The 19,853-nt window shown below is 36.4% G+C and overlaps 1 protein-coding gene across 17 annotated transcripts in view; it reads left to right on the top strand.

Moving 5' to 3' along the window:
• LOC135681242 (uncharacterized) overlaps positions 1–17,423 on the top strand; it is a 96,000-nt gene extending 78,577 nt beyond the window's left edge. For 11 of the 17 annotated variants that reach the window (XM_065195593.2, XM_065195591.2, XM_065195596.2 and 8 more), the window contains 17 exons: positions 1,607–1,751; positions 4,986–5,187; positions 6,390–6,590; positions 6,824–6,917; positions 7,149–7,254; positions 7,457–7,548; positions 7,829–7,902; positions 8,181–8,283; positions 9,634–9,729; positions 9,837–9,990; positions 10,274–10,436; positions 11,115–13,258; positions 13,581–13,678; positions 14,002–14,118; positions 14,233–14,387; positions 14,643–14,799; positions 15,467–17,418. In XM_065195593.2, the coding sequence (XP_065051665.2) occupies positions 1,607–1,751; positions 4,986–5,187; positions 6,390–6,590; positions 6,824–6,917; positions 7,149–7,254; positions 7,457–7,548; positions 7,829–7,902; positions 8,181–8,283; positions 9,634–9,729; positions 9,837–9,990; positions 10,274–10,436; positions 11,115–13,258; positions 13,581–13,678; positions 14,002–14,118; positions 14,233–14,387; positions 14,643–14,799; positions 15,467–15,621 (4,256 nt within the window). In that variant the 3' untranslated portion in view covers positions 15,622–17,418. Of the gene's footprint in view, positions 1–1,606; positions 1,752–4,985; positions 5,188–6,389; positions 6,591–6,823; positions 6,918–7,148; positions 7,255–7,456; positions 7,549–7,828; positions 7,903–8,180; positions 8,284–9,633; positions 9,730–9,836; positions 9,991–10,273; positions 10,437–11,114; positions 13,259–13,580; positions 13,679–14,001; positions 14,119–14,232; positions 14,388–14,642; positions 14,800–15,466 lie in introns of all 17 variants that reach the window. The other 6 variants (XM_065195605.2, XM_089111882.1, XM_065195606.2 and 3 more) reach the window with 2 other exon arrangements.
• The last annotated feature ends 2,430 nt before the right edge of the window (positions 17,424–19,853 follow it).

Here is a 19,853-nt window from a genome sequence, read left to right as displayed (position 1 = left end):
AGTTTTCTAGTTATCGCTAACAAGATTTCATTTTAAATAACGTATGCATTTTCACTGTTTCGATTTATTGCGGAATCTTCAATGTAAACTAGCACTGAGTTTGGCGTTCCTTTCATAACCTCAAAGAAACATTTCTATCTAGCCTTAATACGTAAGACACAAACTTAGCTAAATGCTTCATCCTTAGAAAGTTATCGTGATCATCCCTCACGGAACATAATATTTTATTGCTTATGACATGCTTGAGGAAGTCATCTATTAGGCCTTTATTCGTAATAAACTGTTTCCTTTTCTAATTTAACGTCTTCTGTTCGCTTCATGGATCTATAAACGCAATTCATTGTGGTAATTACCAGATCTTCACGACTTTTCATTCACCCTGTTCGGCTGCCTACAAGGCTTCATTGAAATTTGTTGCTTCACAACGCGATATTTCATTGAAATTCACCAAGACTTCTAGAAGGCATGTCCACGTGGTGATAGTAGTGTGAAGGCGTAATGAAATTACAGGTAAGAGAAGGGACTCAAAGTAAATGGTGCAATTCTTGGTACTTAGTTTAGGGTGATTTTTTGGCACTTATCGTGGTCAAGCATTTCTATTCGTGGCTTTGGTATTAACTTTTTATATGTCTTCTGATTTTGTGCTCAATTATATCACTCTTCCTTTATTTGCCATTTTATATTATCGTTATATCAAACTAACGCTTTTTTGATGTGAAGAACAGAAATTTTCGATTGTCTTCAGTGACGTCATCTTCTTAAATCAGGTTACACTCTTGTACTTTCAACTTGCTATTCACTTGTCACGTGATTTTAAAAGCCTGCCAACTCTACTTTGCTCTGTTGAAATTATCATACTTGTTTTATTTGCTCTTTTGTCTCCGTTTTGAGTGAAGTTGTCTGCTTTTTGGGTATTTTACACCCTAACGACCCCAGCAGATAACTAATACAAAACCGAATAACGGCCTGTTTGCTGTCTACTTATAAACGGAAAAGAGATTTCATTTGACAGGTAAATGCAGAGAACCACATGATGAAGCAGTGGGTTTACAGAGAATGAGCTCAGTTGCTTGATTGAACTCCATATTGGGGGTATTTCTGTTCTCTGTGAAGAATTTGTTAATAGGAAATCTAATTACACGCATCTACCTTTCTGCCTGTTAAAAACTACCTTGCATGATCTCTCGCTGTTTATATTTCAGGCTTGTGAAAAGGAGAACTTAGCTTCTCATTGAACGCCATTTTGTATGACTTTCGTTTTTCTAAGCAGTTATTCAAGATACAACATCTATGTCTTGTCGACACCCAAAATATACTTCTCTCCCTGTTGCGTTCAAAGGGAACCTGGCTAGATTCAACCACTGAACATCGAGAAAAAATATTTACACCCCCTGTTGAATGAATCAGTTGTTTAAGAGCCCCCGTGTACATATGATTCAGTTGTCAGTGACGTCACAGAATAACAGTAACAAACTGTGTTAATTGTTTACCCAGAATATAAAACAGCAGGTTGGGCTTGGGAGTCTTTGATTTTTGCTTATCGCAACCAGAACGACGGTGCTAAAAATACGAATAGATGTCTTGAGCTGCTTTTCTTCCATTTCAGCGATGGCTGCACCCAAAACAGCCACAGCTCACGCCGTCGAAACGCTTCAAAGAGAGAATAATCATGTTAAACGTGGAGGCATGACAGTTGCACCCAATGACATGCAACAACAAGGAGGACAAGCTGCAGCAATATTCTTTGCCAAGTACGTTGTAATCTACATTGTCTTTGTTACCTAAGTGTTTTGCTGTTCTTCATGTAACCAATTTGAGCGACTTCTTTCTCAAAGGTTCGGGCTGGATCCTTCCATTCTTTTGTCTCTGTTCTCAACAAAATTCTGCGTGGGTCTACGAAGGGCGAGCCAAACGTGAAGATTTCTTTAAAACTTTCAGATGGAAAATGCCTAGAACTTTTGAGGCTGAATAATACCAAAATAGAAATTAAGGTTTATTTATTAGTACAAATGCTCCTTGTCTCTCTAAGAGCCCCCTTTCAAGATTTCTGGCAAGACCAGTGAAATTGTCGATTTTAGATTCCAGAAGGCATGCTTTAATTTCACTGCAATCTTTTCCTAGGGCACTCGTTTTCAAAATGCTCTCTCCCTTAGCCTAAAAATTTGTATTTATGATTTTGAAAACTTTTTTATGGTTCTCTAGCAACGCTAAGTTTGAAAGGATAAGATTTCCTGCTCCTGTTTTCTTACAAAACTGAAACGACGAAATAAGACGCGAATCTGCTGTAGACTGTCTCTTCATAGAATGTGAAATAGGCAGAAAGCCTAAAGGTGACATCCGTTTATAGGAAACTCAATGTCGAGAACAAGAATTGATTAAACGATAGGCCGGATTTTTATATACGTTTGGCTGTGATGTCAGGCTTAAGCGGGGTTGGTTGCTGTCTACAGATATAGCGACGTTCAAGCTGATTCAGGGAGAGTCGGATACTGCTCTGGATTAAACGATAAAACGGCACGTTTGGCACGCAGCAGTGAGCGAGTTACTGTGCCGTGTATCATAACATGCTAATAAGAACAGCGACCTGAGCTATCAAGAAGGCTTTAACAACTTATGCTATCGTTTCTTGATTCTTCATTACCCATCACAAACTTTAGTTTGCAGTCACCCAAAAACCCCCAAAAACTACAATCGCATGGACTTCTAATGAACCTGAATGCTACTTGTGCACTTTTGTGATTTCTCTAAAGTCATTCTTTGCAGCCCATAAACTAGATAGCGGCTTTGTTTCTGACCTCATCAGCGTAATGTCAAACGTGAGGATTCTATTAATGCAACTCAGTTGAACCCTGGAAGCTTTCTTGTAAAGAACCGAAACAACATGAACGTTCCATTGATGAGGTCTTTTAAATCATTTCAACTAAAAGGTACCGGGCTGAATTCTTTCTAAAAATGTACTCCTTAGTACCAAAAGTGCTGTTTGCCGACAAATGATTTGTAACTTAAGTACACGAGAAAAAACCATGAAATTGTCAAGCCATTGTACTGAATCACGAATTCAAGCCGAGGCATTTTCAAAAGGAATGACACCAAGTCTACAAAAAGCAGGATCAGAGAAACACCACCACGGTATCAACTATTACGAGAGCACATATGTGATTAACAAAAACTGTACACTTATTCCCTTGGTCCTAATACTTTTCAACCCTTAATTTACACAATTTTAAACTAGAGTATGCCATTTGAAAAGGAGTATGCCATGTGCATTTTTGTGATGCTACGATTCATTCGTCGTCGCGTTTAGTAGATATATTGGAAGTGTTGCAGACAAAGGGCAGATAACCTCCCATGAAAGGGACTGAGGATAATCGGTTCGGAGCAAACGCTTTATCACTGCGCGTAAAAATAACTGACAATAAATTGTCTAAAAGCCCCGTAAAGTTTTCTGGTTAAATCACGTACTGTGACACTAAAGGCGCTATACGACAACAATAGGACTAGAAATTCCAAATGATTGTGGTATCTTTAGATTTAGCGATGCGGTTATAAAATAGACTTGATGACCCAGGTGAATTAACTCTAAAATTTCACCCCTGAGATAATGAGCAAAAGTAACAAATTTACCTTCGTAGCAGTCATTTCGTTGCTAAATAACAGGAAATCCATTCAACTGGCAATCAAACTGAGGCCAATTAAACTGATGTTTGTGTCGTTCCACTGGACCTGTTTTATTTGCCAAGCGACAAATTACCTTTAGCGGCAAAAAATATAATTTTCGTTTTGCTTGCAGGAAAAGCTTAAGCTTTGAAATCTTGTTAGAGTTAACACATGGGGTCTGGTATTCATTCCAACTTGGGAAATTTTTTACGGACAAAAAGTTTAGAAAATCAGATTTAAAACTTTTCAATGTAATTCTAAAAATGAAGTTGATAGAAGACTGGTTATATAGAATAAAACTTTGCTTAAAGGCATAGATTTCCTTCAAATGTGTCAGCCTTTGAATGCTTAAATCTTTTTACCGCATAAATGATAATCTTGTCCAGTTTGTGACAAATATTGAGCCAACAGTTTCTCGGTTTCCAAAAGATCTATTTCGCTGTCGTAAGAGAGTCTAGGAATAAATGATATTTCAAAAGGTCGCTTTTTATCAAAAGAGTTTCTAGGTCTTGTTAGTCACCTAATGCAACGTATTTGAAGTTTAGGCGATATTTTCATCCACGGTTTTGCAGAATCCCAAAACAGCCAACCACCAAACAAGCCTATTTGCGCTTATGAAATCATAATTCTTAAATAATGAATTTTTTGTGTCAAAACACTCACTACGTTACAATCTGCAGGATATTATACTTGTCTTTTCAAGGATTATAAAAATCTTTAGTTTGTAATGTTCTTATGAAAGTTCCCTTTAGCAGAGGCAAGCTTTCCTCCTGCAAAATATGTTCAATGCGCGGTTCTATTCGTCGATCTTTATCGAGTTTTTTCCAAATCTTAATGAATTTCCAGCTGTATTTGTGACAAGGGTTTTGTTTGATGGTGACGTTCTAAATTGAAAATTGATATGTCTGTGTACCTGGTTTGTTTTTCGAGATTGCTTCGTTATCAAGTATCTTAACAGTAGCCCCCTTTTAAGTGAAATCCTTCTTGTATCCTTAAAAATTGTCATTGTTTCTCTGATTCTCTCAAAATGTTTCGTTTAGTCAAGGTAACGAACATAAAGTGTCCTTCCTCCTTTCTAAATCCCTCATTCGCAGCGTCTTCTCGCCAGATATTTCAATTATCTGAAGTGAATACCGGCGGAGCAGTCTTTGATGTATCATTCTTTCTTTATCCTAGATCAGTCATTTTATTCGTAAACTAATCGACTCAATACAAAGAATTATAACAGCGTCTGTATATTTGTAGACTTGAGAATGGGCCTGATCATATGACATTTCAGTCTTATATTATTTCAATTTTGCTAACCTTGGGTAATGCTCTCTCCTTAGAGCTGCACAGAAGTTTAATATCCCGGCCAAAAAGAAAGCTCGAAAACCTACAGGCCAATACAAATCTCACGCTGATATGGCACAAGAACCTGAAGAAGAAAAGCAATTATTTCCGACGAATTTCAGCCGATGTCTGAGCCGAATGCCCCCATCAAACCCACCCGGGTTGTTCAAATACATGGGGCGAAGAGTTGATGGCAAGGTATGCATCAATAATCGTTCCTATCTGCATTAAATAGAGCATCTCACAGATTTCTAAAAAAGTGGAGACCCAAGAAGCTAGATTCAATTTGAGTCAGCTTTTTATATTTGCACCTCATATATACCAAATTTCCCCTGAATTAAATCTTATTCACAATGATGCCAGATGCCTTTGTCAAGCCCGATCACCGCTTATAAATCTTAGTCCATCGAGTTTGGCTGCTTAACATCAATGCCATTTTTAGAATTATTTACGACGTTTGACATTTCTTATACCAATCCTCGATTCTTTCCATTGGGTGTTAAAACACAGGTTTAAAAGCAATGCTGTTGACAACGCCTTTTTAAAGTAGTTTGGTGGTTGTCATATGGCTTTCTATTCTTTAATTTCCCTTTAGTATTCCTGCTCTTTTTCACAGGTAATGATTTATTTGTGTTGGAAAGCCTTTTCCTAGATTTTCCTAATGATTATTGAGTGAGAAATTCTTTAAACGGCATCTTTTCTTTCATTTGAAAGTAACAACTCAATCATAATGGTTTTTGTTGTTGGAATAGAAGTTCATAACCTTAAAATGTCATTTGGGACTTCAGGGTCCCCGTAGAGAAAGACAAAACGTAATTAGGAAAATAGGGTTGTTGATTTTTGTTATTCCCAGAAGAAAATGTATAAATTTATTTAACGTCTTGAAGGTCCCAGCAGATTTATCTTAAATGTGAATAGATTTAAACATTTTTGTTAGCGTATTTCTGCTGCAAGGCAAATCCATCAAATTGATAGACTGTGTCAAACGCTCCGTTTAGTTGTTGTTCAAGAGTTATTACAGATTAATCCTGTTTTATCAACTACACTTTGTCATTTCAATTGACACCCTCTATGCAATAATCTTCAATTCAAGAAGAAAAGTCCAAAATTTTGATTTGATTTAAGTGAAACGATACTTTATTAAATTTCCGATACAGCGATTAGGATTTGGTTTCCCCTTATTGAGTTTATTAACCACAAAATTCTTATTAATTAAGTACCACGGTCCTTTCGGATGTAGACCTCCCAAGAGCAGTAAATGCCAGTTTAAGTAGAAAGTTTTCATCCCCCATTCAAACTATTTCTTTTTCGGATATCCAGGCCCCCATTTTTCGTAACAGCTTTCAATGCCTGTCTTTTTCCAAATTTTCTTAAGTTATCTTGTGTGTTTTGTATTGCAGGTCAAAATCATGCTCCGCATTGCCGCCAGTCCGTCTGATAATGGCAGCTCTGTTCCGCTCCTTCGTGTCGACCAAAGACGAAAGCAAGTCACTCTTTCAGAACCAAAGGACAAGGAAGATGAAACCTTAAAGTCGCTGGGCCTTTCATCGGCCCCAAAGTTGTTTACCTTCGATGCAATTTTTGAGTCTTCAGCAACGAAGGTAGATAGAAAGCTAGTTGCCAATAACTGAATACCTGCAATAAAAAGTTTTTTGTTCTAATTAATTAGCTGGCCATGAAGTGTTGACAATTACTTTATTCCTATAATATTTCTTTTTTCCAAGCTGCTATAACCAGGAGACAGGAAAGATCATTGTCTATCATAAATTGCCAATCTTTCTTCGTTTTATGGTTCTTTAATAAACAGAAAGTAAATTCCACATTTCTCTTTTAGACTGAGATTTGCTCTTCGTCCCTCCTTGATGTCCTCCACTCTGTTATCAATGGTGGGGATGGATGTCTTCTTGTTTATGGTGCAAGTGGTTTAGGTATGGTAATTTCTCCATTTTCCTCACCTTACCAAGTTTTCCCTAACAAAAGCCCTTGCTTGCTGCTTTTACATTCTTTTTAATTGATTATGAAATTATTTTTAAATGCTTATCTTTAAATCGTATGAATCTTGAAGGTTTTAGAGACTACTTATCTGATAAATCTTTAGGCAAATCGAACTAATGATTTTTCCTGGAGCTTTTTTTTATTGCTAATTATTATGTTTTCAGGTAAAACCAACACAATGATCGGGAAAGATGATTCCACACAATCACTCGGCGCAATACCATGTGCAGTATCATGGTTGTACAATTTAATCGAAGATAGTAAACACAGGTACGTGAAACTCGAATCTGGACGAATTTTCCATTCAAGACTTTTACTAAAATGAAATTTTAGATTGCATGTTCAAGCAGCATCGCTATGTATCCTCATTATACTTATTCTCACTGCCAATTTATGTTGCTGCACTTGCAGCTTTCTTTATTCTGCATCATTTTGCAATCTTTTGAAAATGGTGTATTTTTCTCCTTGGTAGAACTGGCGCACGATTCTCGGTTCGTGTTTCTGCCGTAGAAATTGTCGGAAGATCAGAGAATCTTAAGGATCTGCTGTCAGAGCAGGCATCAGGTTGGTATTTCATGAGCAAGATTACCTTGAGACGATTCTGATACCACAGTTGAGCACCGCGTGAAACATACTAGCGTTTTACTTGCATTGAGAAGTTCTGTTGTTAATACTATCGCTTACAACAAACAATTTCAGGAGCTGTATCGTTTTGATATATTTGAGAGGCTGTTGTTGAAAATTGCTTTTGATTAAAGCCTTGTAAATGATTAAAGCTTTTTAAGTGATATCACATTGTTTTTGTCATTTCACCTCTAATGATATCATTGAATAACACTTTTAGGTGCAAGCAGCACTAGTAGTAATGGAACATCTCCTGGGATTTACCTACGCGAGGACCCGATCGGCGGCGTTCAGGTGGGAATTGTCTTCTGGACAATCTCATTTTCTCTTTTTGAATAACGTAACAAAAAACGGCACTTTTCTAGTTTTTGTTTTGGATGTTTATAAAATCTCTTTAGGATTTAAAAGTAGAAGCAGTTTATGATTTCATAAAAACAGTTTTAGTGAATATTTGTACTAAAACTGCAATTCATTACGCAATACGTTGTTTTTAGTCCTATACCGTCGTTTATTCGCTAATTTTCGTTTCCTCTCTTTTGCTGAATCTCACTGTATATTATTCTATCCAATAGCTATCAAACCTGAGTGAACTTCGAGCACCTACCGCTGACAAAGCATCCTTCTTTTTGGACGCTGCGCTTGCTGCTAGAACAACCGTGCCTGTGAACAGCAAAGGTAGATAACCTTGTTTTTATCATAAATAATTGGAATCATCGCAAAGCTTCGAAGGATATTGGGGATCAACATATGATAGGGTTTATTTTCCCCAAGGCTATCATTTGAGCCTTGTACTTAGCAGCGATATAGGTTCCCAAGGGAGCAAATCTCTTTCTTACTTCGCCCCTTGAGATGTTCTTTAACGCTAATTCGATTCTACGAATATCAACAGCTTTTACAAGGCCTAAAACGGCTGCTTTTCAATCTTGTCTCTTAGCTTCGTACGGTTTCAAGATGATTCTTAGAAACCAACAACGTTGCGACAGCTATTAACGGTTTAGCCGATGATATACATTAGACACTGAATCAGTCCAAAAAGCAGCTAAACTATTTAATCGCTAATTGCTGAATGGATTTTAGTTCAAAGTAAATCGTAGCACAAGATTCATGTACAGCTGAGCGCTTCTTTGCATGGTTTTGTCGTTTATCTGTAACTAAAATTGTCATGTCCAGACAAGAAATTTTATGGAACCTATATGTCATGTTGCTTTTTTAAGAAAACTAGTTGTCATATTTGTGGCGCATGTTTTTCCTGAATCCTAAACCGCGGCTTTTCATATATTCGCGATGAAATTCATTTCGTCTTGTTTCTGTTGAATGCATTCTTTGCATTTCTCGACTTTGAAGCGATCTTTTTTAATGATCCTTTTCTGCTTCTAGTCAAAACTTCGCGATCTTTCTATTCTTAGTTAACTCAACTGTTCCGATCACTCTATTTTTAATTCTCTCCTAATATCGCATTTTTGTGACCTTAAGCTTCTAGCAATTATTTACATTCATTGGCTACCTCAAATCTTCTTAGTATGAAGCTTCTAACCTATAGACTCCGTTTAATCCTAGATTTCCCAAATATCAATGCATGTGCTACAGCTTTTTAATTCGATCGCTCATAGCCAAATCCAGCAAGCGAATCGACCTATAATATTTACATTTCCGCGTCGCCATTTATCGTGCCTAACATAGGCCTGCAGTCGTGTTTGTAAATAACTTTCACGATTTAAAGTCTTCCTTGTAAGTCGAATTCACTAAAAACTCACTTTGTGATCACATTAAATTCATCTGTTTGATAAGATTTCGAAAAAGCTCTTCTAAATTTAATTCGGTTGTTACATTTAAATAAGCCATCGCAATTTTTGATATGATATTGTGTTGCCTTTGCATTTCCATCTTATAACACCTAGACTTTACAGCTGTATTTGTTAAAATGCTCCCTGCTTATACTTTATTGCCTAATTCACAATCAACAACTTACTGGAATCTATCTACCTAGTTAGTGATGTTTCAACTTCATCAATTTTCTCGCTACAGAATCACTTGACATCACTGAGCACCAGGGAAGTCACATGATTTTCACCCTGCACGTTTACCAGTATCGTATCGACAAAACAACTGGAAGAGGAGGAGGTACGCATATTAATGTTGTGAATTACTTCATTCCAAACTTTAAGCTCGTTATTTTTTTGCCTAATCGCAACTGCTTCCTCGTCTAACAATCTTTGATTTTATTCTAGTCCACGGAGGGCGATCAAGATTGCACTTGATTGATCTCTCGGCATGGCCTAAAAACTCCTTCAACGATGGCACGTATCATTCTGCACCATCCCAAGCTGCTCTTGGCAAGATTCTTCTTTCTATGCTGAATGGAACAAAGCAAGTTTCCCACAAGTAAGTGTACTTTAAGCAAGTTGATTTTAAACTTCTGTATAATAAGAAATCTGGGCAAGACACATTTAGAACTTACAAAAGCTATAGTGTATGTATTACCTATAAATGCATTGCAATTTCGGTGTGACTTAGAACTATCCTGGCCTAGACACCAAAGCATGTTTAGCTCTGCCCTTACGGTATCTAGCCCTTTACGAGAGACCGGTAAGAAGTACTACCTATTCTTATGTTATACGACTGGCTCAAATTCGTAACTCGGCAATGTGTCTATTGTTGATTTTAGGGACAGCAAAATTGCTCGCCTGCTGAAAGACTCTGTTGGAAACTTGACTTGCAGAACGACTATTATAAACCACGTTTCGCCGGACGAAGATCGCTACTCGGAAAGTCTAGCAACTTTAGAAATGGCATCAAAAATTAGTCGCTCGAGGAGAAGAAAGAATAAGGTAGATGCAACGAAACCTTGTCTGCTTAAAGAATGCTGTACAAAAACAGCGTAATCCTCTCTCTTCAAATCTTGCATTTTTTAGCCTTTTTTAGATCCGGTAATCTAGGATATTCGAAATGATGGCTGAAAGTAAATAACTATTTTCCTCCCTGCTATGTTCTAAATGACCTTGCAAACAGAGATCAATGTGGAAACCTTTAGTTTAATACGAAACAAAGGTTGATGGAAATCCCTATGTTTTAACGGCGACATTGGCTTTAACTGGAACTAACCACAGACGTTTTACCATACCAAATGTTTGTCAATTTGAGAAATTTTTTTCAGGGTCTTGTCTTACAAATGTAAGGTTCCCAGGACCTTTGTTGGTGCTAGAATCAAGATTTGTTTGACCGAGGCTTTCACATAAAAGTCTCGTTAATGTATTGGCGAATAAAGCTCGATTATAGATGATTTTTGTGTCTATTAGTACAACTCAATTTATGTTAATGTATTCGGCCAAATGGAGCTACTAACGATTGTTATTACATATCATCACCGCTCCTAAGTAACTCTGTTTCGCAGTTTTTGCAGTTTTTTGTCTAAACGTTCTTGACATGTTTCTTTATTTTTTTGTAGTTTAATTTTTTGTTATTCTAATTACATACACGTAATTCACTTTAATCAAATCTCTTTACAGTACTGCAGTGCAAGCTCCTCCGGTGGAGAGAGCTCCTGCGATGAGGGCAAGCTGAGCAAACGCCTGCCACGCCCACCAGCAATTCGAACATGTGGCATTGACGTTGGGACGAAGCTCGAAGTTAGTGATTACACATCAAGTGCAGGAGAAGATTCTTGCGATACAGTTATCTACGTTGGGCCTAATGGACGCATCAGCGATCAAGATCTGACGGACAATGAAGGTCCTCCAATCGAGAGCGTATCAACAAACACGAACAGTATTTTGCTTCCCACGTGCATGGAAGTCGAGCGCGAACCTACACCGCCTCCGGTGCAGAGAAAAGTCAACATTGTGAAACCAATGCCGGTTTCAGCTAGCAGTCTGAGCGACGCGTCAGTTTTTTCCGACGATAACCAGAGATCACCATCTCCAATTCATGTAGATAATACTCCTAGTTTGTCCAGTACAATTAAGCCCCGTATTGGCGACTTCATAATGTCCGATTGTGAAGATTTCGACGGTAGAAGATCGCCAAACTTTGGGCCTAGAATTGGAGCAATGATTGATGTAAGGGGATGCAGTGATAAAGCGGATCTAGAAGCTGAAAATACGGTGTCACTTAACAATGATGATTGCTTGCCAACGGGAGAAACAGACGTTGAAGCGAGGCATGATAGTGTCTTTTGCGAGACCGATGAGGATCGTATCGATCTTTGTTCTGCTATTAAGTCGTCTCGACAAGGTTTGAAATATGACATAAATGCCAATGAGAAGTTAACTTCAAAGGATGACGAGGTTATTGAAGTATTCGTAGACGATGAACAAAACAAAAATTCGTTAGAAGAGGACCTTCAATATGGTAACTTAGATGAAAACAGTAAAAGTATTGTTTCAGAGATAATTGCAAAAACGAGACCTAAAGTCGATTACTTCCAGCATGAAGTAGACGAAGATGAGCTTTCGTATCTCCACATGGGACCTGTGACTGAGAAGGAGCTTCGAAAGTCTGAAAGGAGAATTAAAAAGCTGCTAAAAGGAGGCCTTATTGATATGAGCCATATTCATCGAAGTCGGGATGTCAACGGAGAATCAACAAGCTATATGTCGGAATGTGAAACAGATTACGCCAGGCCTGTAGTTAAATCAGAGAGGAAAGAATCGAGTGGCTACTCTTCGGCACCTGAAACCGAAAATCGTCGACGTAGAATACAGAGAATCTTTAAGAAATCATTCGAAGCAGCTGATGCGAAAATGCAGCCCGAAGCACTGAGGGAAGGATCGCGCGCAACACCAAGGTCGTTATCGCCAAATAAGCGTTTAAGTGCGGAGGAAACGAGGAGTCTATTGAAAGACTTTGTTGCAAAGAAGATCGAAGAAAGAGCTCTTTCGCCACAAAGAGTTGAAAGGAACACAAATCAAGAAAGTGACTTCGTTGATCAAACAGAATCTTTTGTCCCGTCCTCATTCGCGCAGGTCAAATACGTTCCTACGTGCAAAGCAAATATCACGAGTACCAAGTTTTGTCGTGGAAGTCTTAGCAGCGTGCAGTCATCGGAGGCAAACTCGTTCAGCCCCCCTGCATCAGATACAAGCTATGATAAAGCAGACACGATCAGTATGGCCTCGTATGCGGGTAGCGAAGATAGAAATGAGGTTCCAGGGCTTGGTGGTGTGGCAGGCCGGCGAAAACGAAGTCCGGTTAAAATACATTATCGTTGGTCCACTGTTTTCGAAGAGGACGAAAGATCGAAGCAAAATAATCAAAAAGCGACTAGCAGTACGGATAAACAAACTCCAGAAGGGAAAAAGTCGAAATCGGGCAAAAAGACTGAGACGATCGTCAAACCAAGCCCATGTAAATCACCCAAGGTTGGATCGAAAATGTCTAAACAAGAGAAGAAACGGGAGAAGACAGAAAAACAAATCGCAAGCTCTTCGCGGACATTGAAAAGCTCTCGTTTGCATGTAGATGATGTCGGAAACAGCATTCATTCAGTAAGTGGTCTGAGTGAGCTGAGCGAAAGCAGCGGAATTGCTAGTAATGATAACTCCAGTTTGTCACAACACAGCATCCAGTGCAGTCCATCAGGATCGATGAGGGAAACATGTGTTGCTGCAAGTCAATCGCCGATCTCACCACGGACACGAAGATGGTTTTTCAGGTAACAAACATCTTTGTTTGTGTACTCGTAACAGACACGTATATACCGGGATATGGGGGGTGTCATTCCCCCCTCAATCTTTGAAAATCTTTGAATTGGTGGGAAGTTAAGGAAAATCGTAATTCCAATGCTTATTTTCGTCGGATATCACAATCTTTTTTCTAAGTGCTCCTTGGTTTAATTTTATGTCTTTCCTCGTTCTGTATCCATACAGAGATACTTCCAGAAGATCTAAAGCTGTGTCTGCGGATCGTCTCCTACTTACCCGCCAGAACCTTGACAATTGTTTTGTTGTTAATCAAAGTCGTGTTTTTCTTTACAGTCGAAAGCCCCGATCCAGCGGTTACGTTAGTGATGGTAATGTCACCGATTCGTCGAGAGCTTCTTCACGTTCGAAAAGACTTTTTGGCTCCAAGTCAAGTAGGTGCCTTTTTATTAGAACTCTAGTGTCATAACTTAATTTTATACTTGGTATTAAAATTTCTTTGACTAGGAAAACTTTTAACCTTGACGGTTTACTCGCTTCGAATTTTTGTCTTGTCTAATCTCAGATTTGATGTTTTCTGTGCAACGTCCTTGTTCAAAGCAAAATGACCCTGTGGTCGTGTTTTATAATCGTAATTGTTTTACTATGCGTTTTCTTTGACACGTAACAAATCTTCATATGATGCAAAGTTAAGCTTTTGATAAGAGCAAGCTTTTGAACCTTTACAATATTTTCAAATGACTTCACTCCTCTGCAGAATTATCAGTTGGCAACAGCAGCGGCTACGAAAGTATGCGAACTGACAATGCATCAGGGGCCGAGAGTGCTTGCGAGCTAGACGGATCGGGACAACGAAAGAAGAAGAGATTTTTAGGTTAGTTGAACTTTCTCTAAGCATCAAATTTTAGGCCAATTTTCCTCAGTTAAGACTTCAGTCAGCCAGTTCATGATAAATGAGGTATTTGATATATGGAATTTTGTTTTATAGGATTCCGAAGACGTTCCTTGTCTGATCTTTCAAAACGAGGCAGATCCAAGAGGTCGTATTGGATCGATAACCCAGCCAGCGATAATGAAGGAGTGGAATACACCGTATACCAGATTGAGGATATCGAAGGAAGGCTGTCGTCTCCCAAATCAGAGGTATTTATTTTCTCGTTTTATCCATGGGCCTGATTTTTCGATAAATGTAGCATGGCGATCTTCTGTTTTGGAAATTATGGCATGGCTCTCTTCAACTCTTTTTGTAGCATTGCTAAAATGCATTTTAGTACACACAATGATTGATAAGCACGAGTTTTTAATGTCCCAGTTTTTGCAATATATTCTCTTTCCCTTGTGATTGATGTTTCCTTCTCTTTCTATTGGCTGAAGCTGATATTTTGCCTTTTATTTCAGCGATCAAATATGGGAGCTCGATCAAATCGAAAGCTTTTAGAAAATCATCGTCGTCGTGTTCTTGGTTTAACACAAGAAAGGTCTGACTTGGAAACAGAGCTGGACCAAGCCATGAACAGACTGATGCTTGAAAAGGATAAATACAAGGTCATTAAAGGTAGAATTTAATATCCAGCTCTTATTTAAATACTCTTTTTTCTCTAAGAGAAGTTTTGTCTCTAAGTTTTAATGCTTCAGGAAGTTTTGATGGCAAGAGTTGCAAGTTAAAGGCAATATGTCCCGATGCATTTCGATGGCAATTTAAATTTCCCATGGGTTGATCTACACAATAACCTATTGTTCTGTACCCAGTCGGCAATGCGAGGCTAATACTCAATATTTTCTCAATCATAAATGCACTGCAAAGCCTATAGTCAAGTCTGAACGACTGACTGACGGGACATAGTGCCCTTAAAAATGCTTCCAGAGAGCTGAAATGTCCTTTTTTCAAGATGAATGAAAACGTTTAACCAGTTAATTTATCAAAGTATGCCTAACACAGCTGGAGTTGTCTCCACTATTTATACGAAAACACTCGAAAACTTCATAAACAGTTTTCTTTACCAAAAGAATATTTCGATTATGTATAAAGACAAATTTACATGATTTTAAAGCTTCTCTATTTGAAGTAAAATAAATCAAATGCTATCCGTTTTGAAAACTACTGTTTATCGGCCTGTCATTAAGTGCTCGATGCCTGAAACCCATAGAAGCAACATAGAACCGTATATGCACCAAAAAGTGTTCTATCCGTTTTGTAATAATTCGTTATTAATTTCTTACAGGATCCGAAAACCTGGACCCAAATCATCCGCAATATGCCGATGAGCTTGAGAGAGAGATTGGCCTCTTTCAGAAGCGGTTGCGCGTCTTAAAGGCTCATTTAGAACTGATCACGTGTTTTGACAAGAAGCGACAAAGAAAGACGACTGTAATCTGAATGGTTTTGCTACGGATTTCGAGTATTATTCGTTTGAATTAAATTTTTAAGTGGACGAGTGATTTAAATTCTTTGACAATAGTGTGAAAGTTAGGTCTTAGTGTTGACAAAAATTGTTGCTATTTGACATGTTGTATTTTAAATCATTGCTATGAGTTAGTTGTATGACGACTGGTGATATCTTCATTTGACCATTGACACAGCTTGTTTAACCTGATTGCGGATAAGGAGCAGATTATTTCATGCTTATCAAAGCAGTGGCAAATGAATACGAGAGTGTGTATTAATCTCTTCCTATGACAAACTACATGTGGGTATGGCAAAGATTTTCCGTTGTGAAAGAATAAATATCATTTGGTTAGTGGCTTAAGCGATGTTTTAAGCTTGAAAAAATATTACTAGCAGAGCGTTTTAGAGTCCAGTGTGATGTGCTTGCTTTTACCAAGAAACATTTCACAATAACAAGCCTATCCGATTATCAAAACATCTGAAAATTGTTCCCCACTAGATTTAAGTAGCATGAGCTTGTAACTTCTCCATGGAAACATTGATTTCTTTTATTTAATAAATTATTATGTTTTCTTTCCTTTTAAAGTCTCTTATTCAGCCATAAGGTTATGAGGTTTGTTGTTAGCGACCTTCAAAACACTTTTTCTCTATTCATTTCCATATGTATGAATTTGCAAACTTACAGACACAAAGATAAAACCACTCCGTGCATAAGCTCTACCAGTTTCGACATTCGGAAACCTATGAAGCGAATATTTCATTATTTTACGTTTTTATCAAACATTACTGATACTTGTTAACTTAAATTTTGACTATTTCAAAGTTATGTTATCAACCACTTTATTGTAAATTATCTTCTTCGACAACTTTAAAATATATATATAAATACATAGATTTAATTAAGTAATTTTAGTTTTTTATATTTCATGTAAAAAGAATTTCTTTTGTTTACGTATCTTTCGTTTTTTAATAAACAGATTTTTCAATACCTTGTGTTTTAATCTTCACAAGTTATATGAAGAAATACTAATGTCTAAATGGTGTTTATTGTCTTGCCTAATTCATTTATAATTTCGAGAGGAACTCACAACACAGACTACTTTTATGATATCTTTTGATAAATTTATGGATATTCTGCAAAAATTGTTTCATCAAACGATTTTTCATCAAAAGGGCAAGCCATTAGCCTTGCATAAATGGCAATTTGGAGTGTACAATTTTTTCGTTAAAAAATGGCTTAAACTAATGTCTTAGATAGTAAACACAATGTTGAACAACAGAAATAAAAGATATCTTGCATCCCAAAGACCTAAATGGCCTGAATTTAGAATGTTCGATTTTTCATCAAAAAGGCAAGCCTATAGCCTTGCAAAAGTGGCAGTTTTGTGGTGAAAATTTTTTTGTTAAAAATTTCCTTAAACTAACGTCTTAGATAGTAAACACAATGTTGAGCAACAAAAATAAAAGATAACTTGCATCCCAGAGTCCAAAATGTCTGAATTTAAAATGTTCGATTTTTCATCAAAAAGGCAAGCCTATAGCCTTGCAAAAGTGACAGTTTTGTAGTGAAAATTTTTTTGTTAAAAATTTCCTTAAACTAACATCTTAGACAGTAAAAATAATGTTGAACAAAAGAAATAAAAGATAACTTGCATCCAAAAGTACTTAATGTCTGAATTTTAAATTTTTGATTTTTCTTCAAAAAGGCAAGCCTATAGCCTTGCAAAAGTGGCAGTTTTGTAGTGAAAATGTTTTTGTTAAAAACTTCCTTAAACTAACGTCTTAGAGAGTAAACACAATGTTGAACAACAGAAATAAAAGATAAATTGCATCCAAAGGACCTAAATGGCCTGAATTTAGAATGTTCGATTTTTCATCAAAAAGGCAAGCCTATAGCCTTGCAAAAGTGGCAGTTTTGTAGTGGAAATTTTTATGTTAAAAACTTCCTGAAACTAACGTCTTAGACAGTAAAAATAATGTTGAACAACAGAAATAAAAGATAACTGGCATCCCAAAGTCCAAAATTTCTGAATTTAAAATGTTCGATTTTTCATGAAAAAGGCAAGCCTATAGCCTTGCAAAAGTGACAGTTTTGTAGTGAAAATTTTTTTGTTAAAAATTTCCTTAAACTAACGTCTTAGAGAGTAAACACAATGTTGAACAACAGAAATAAAAGATAACTTGCATACAATAGTACTAAATGTCTGAACTTTAAATGTTCGATTTTTCTTCAAAAAGGCAAGCCTATAGCCTTGCAAAAATAGCAACTTTTTAGTGAAAATTTTTTTGTTAAAAACTTCCTTAAACTAACGTCTTAGATAGTAAACACAATGTTAAACAACAGAAATAAAAGATAACTTGCATCCAAAAGTACTTAATGTCTGAATTTTAAATGTTTGATTTTTCTTCAAAAAGGCAAGCCTATAGCCTTGCGAAAGTGGCAGTTTTGTAGTGAAAATTTTTGTGTTAAAAACTTCCTTAAACTAACGTCTTAGACAGTAAAAATAATGTTGAACAACAGAAATAAAAGATAACTTGCATCCAAAAGTACTTAATGTCTGAATTTTAAATTTTTGATTTTTCATCAAAAAGGCAAGCCTATAGCCTTGCAAAAGTGGCAGTTTTGTAGTGGAAATTTTTATGTTAAAAACTTCCTTAAACTAACGTCTTAGACAGTAAAAATAATGTTGAACAAAAGAAATAAAAGATAACTTGCATCCAAAAGTACTTAATGTCTGAATTTTAAATTTTTGATTTTTTTTCAAAAAGGCAAGCCTATAGCCTTGCAAAAGTGGCAGTTTTGTAGTGGAAATTTTTATGTTAAAAACTTCCTTAAACTAACGTCTTAGACAGGAAAAATAATGTTGAACAAAATAATTAAAAGATAGCTTGCATCCAAAAGTACTTAATGTCTGAATTTTAAATTTTTGATTTTTTTTCAAAAAGGCAAGCCTATAGCCTTGCAAAAGTGGCAGTTTTGTAGTGGAAATTTTTATGTTAAAAACTTCCTGAAACTAACGTCTTAGACAGTAAAAATAATGTTGAACAAAATAATTAAAAGATAGCTTGCATCCAAAAGTACTTAATGTCTGAATTTTAAATTTTTGATTTTTCTTCAAAAAGGCAAGCCTATAGCCTTGCAAAAGTGGCAGTTTTGTAGTGGAAATTTTTATGTTAAAAACTTCCTTAAACTAACGTCTTAGACAGTAAAAATAATGTTGAACAACAGAAGTAAAAAGTAACTTGCATCCAAAAGTACTTAATGTCTCAGTTTTAAATTTTTGTTTTTTCTTCAAAAAGGCAAGCCTATAGCATTGCAAAAGTGGCAGTTTTGTAGTGAAAATTTTTATGTTAAAAACTTCCTTAAACTAACGTCTTAGACAGTAAAAATAATGTTGAACAACAGAAATAAAAGATAACTGGCATCCCAAAGTCCTAAATGTCTGAATTTAAAATGTTCGATTTTTCATCAAAAAGGCAAGCCTATAGCCTTGCAAAAGTGGCAGTTTTGTAGTGAAAATTTGTTTGTTAAAAATTTCCTTAAACTAACGTCTTAGATAGTAAACACAATGTTGAACAACAGAAATAAAAGATAACTGGCATCCCAAAGTCCTAAATGTCTGAATTTAAAATGTTCGATTTTTCATCAAAAAGGCAAGCCTATAGCCTTGCAAAAGTGGCAGTTTTGTAGTGAAAATTTGTTTGTTAAAAATTTCCTTAAACTAACGTCTTAGATAGTAAACACAATGTTGAACAACAGAAATAAAAGATAACTTGCATCCCAAAGTCTTAAATGTCTGAATTTAAAATGTTCGATTTTTCTAAAAAAGGCAAGCCTATAGCCTTGCAAAAGTGGCAGTTTTGTAGTGAAAATGTTTTTGTTAAAAACTTCCTTAAACTAACGTCTTAGAGAGTAAACACAATGTTGAACAACAGAAATAAAAGATAACTTGCATCCCAAAGTCCTAAATGTCTGAATTTAAAATGTTTGATTTCTCATTAAAAAGGCAAGCCTATAGCCTTGCAAAAGTGGCAGTTTTGTAGTAAAAATGTTTTTGTTAAAAACTTCCTTAAACTAAGGTTTCAGAGAGTAAACAAAATGTTGAACAACAGAAAAAAAGGTAACTTGCATCCCAAAGACCTAAATGGCCTGAATTGAAAATGTTCGATTTTTCATCAAAAAGGCAAGCCTATAGCCTTGCAAAAGTAGCAGTTTTGGAGTG

The sequence above is a fragment of the Rhopilema esculentum genome, chromosome 12, assembly GCF_057945365.1.
Source record: "Rhopilema esculentum isolate cy_ngs chromosome 12, ASM5794536v1, whole genome shotgun sequence".
Taxonomy (NCBI): domain Eukaryota; kingdom Metazoa; phylum Cnidaria; class Scyphozoa; order Rhizostomeae; family Rhizostomatidae; genus Rhopilema; species Rhopilema esculentum.
The sequence above is the reverse complement of the archived record's forward strand: the minus strand, read 5'-3'. Positions and strand labels throughout refer to the sequence as shown.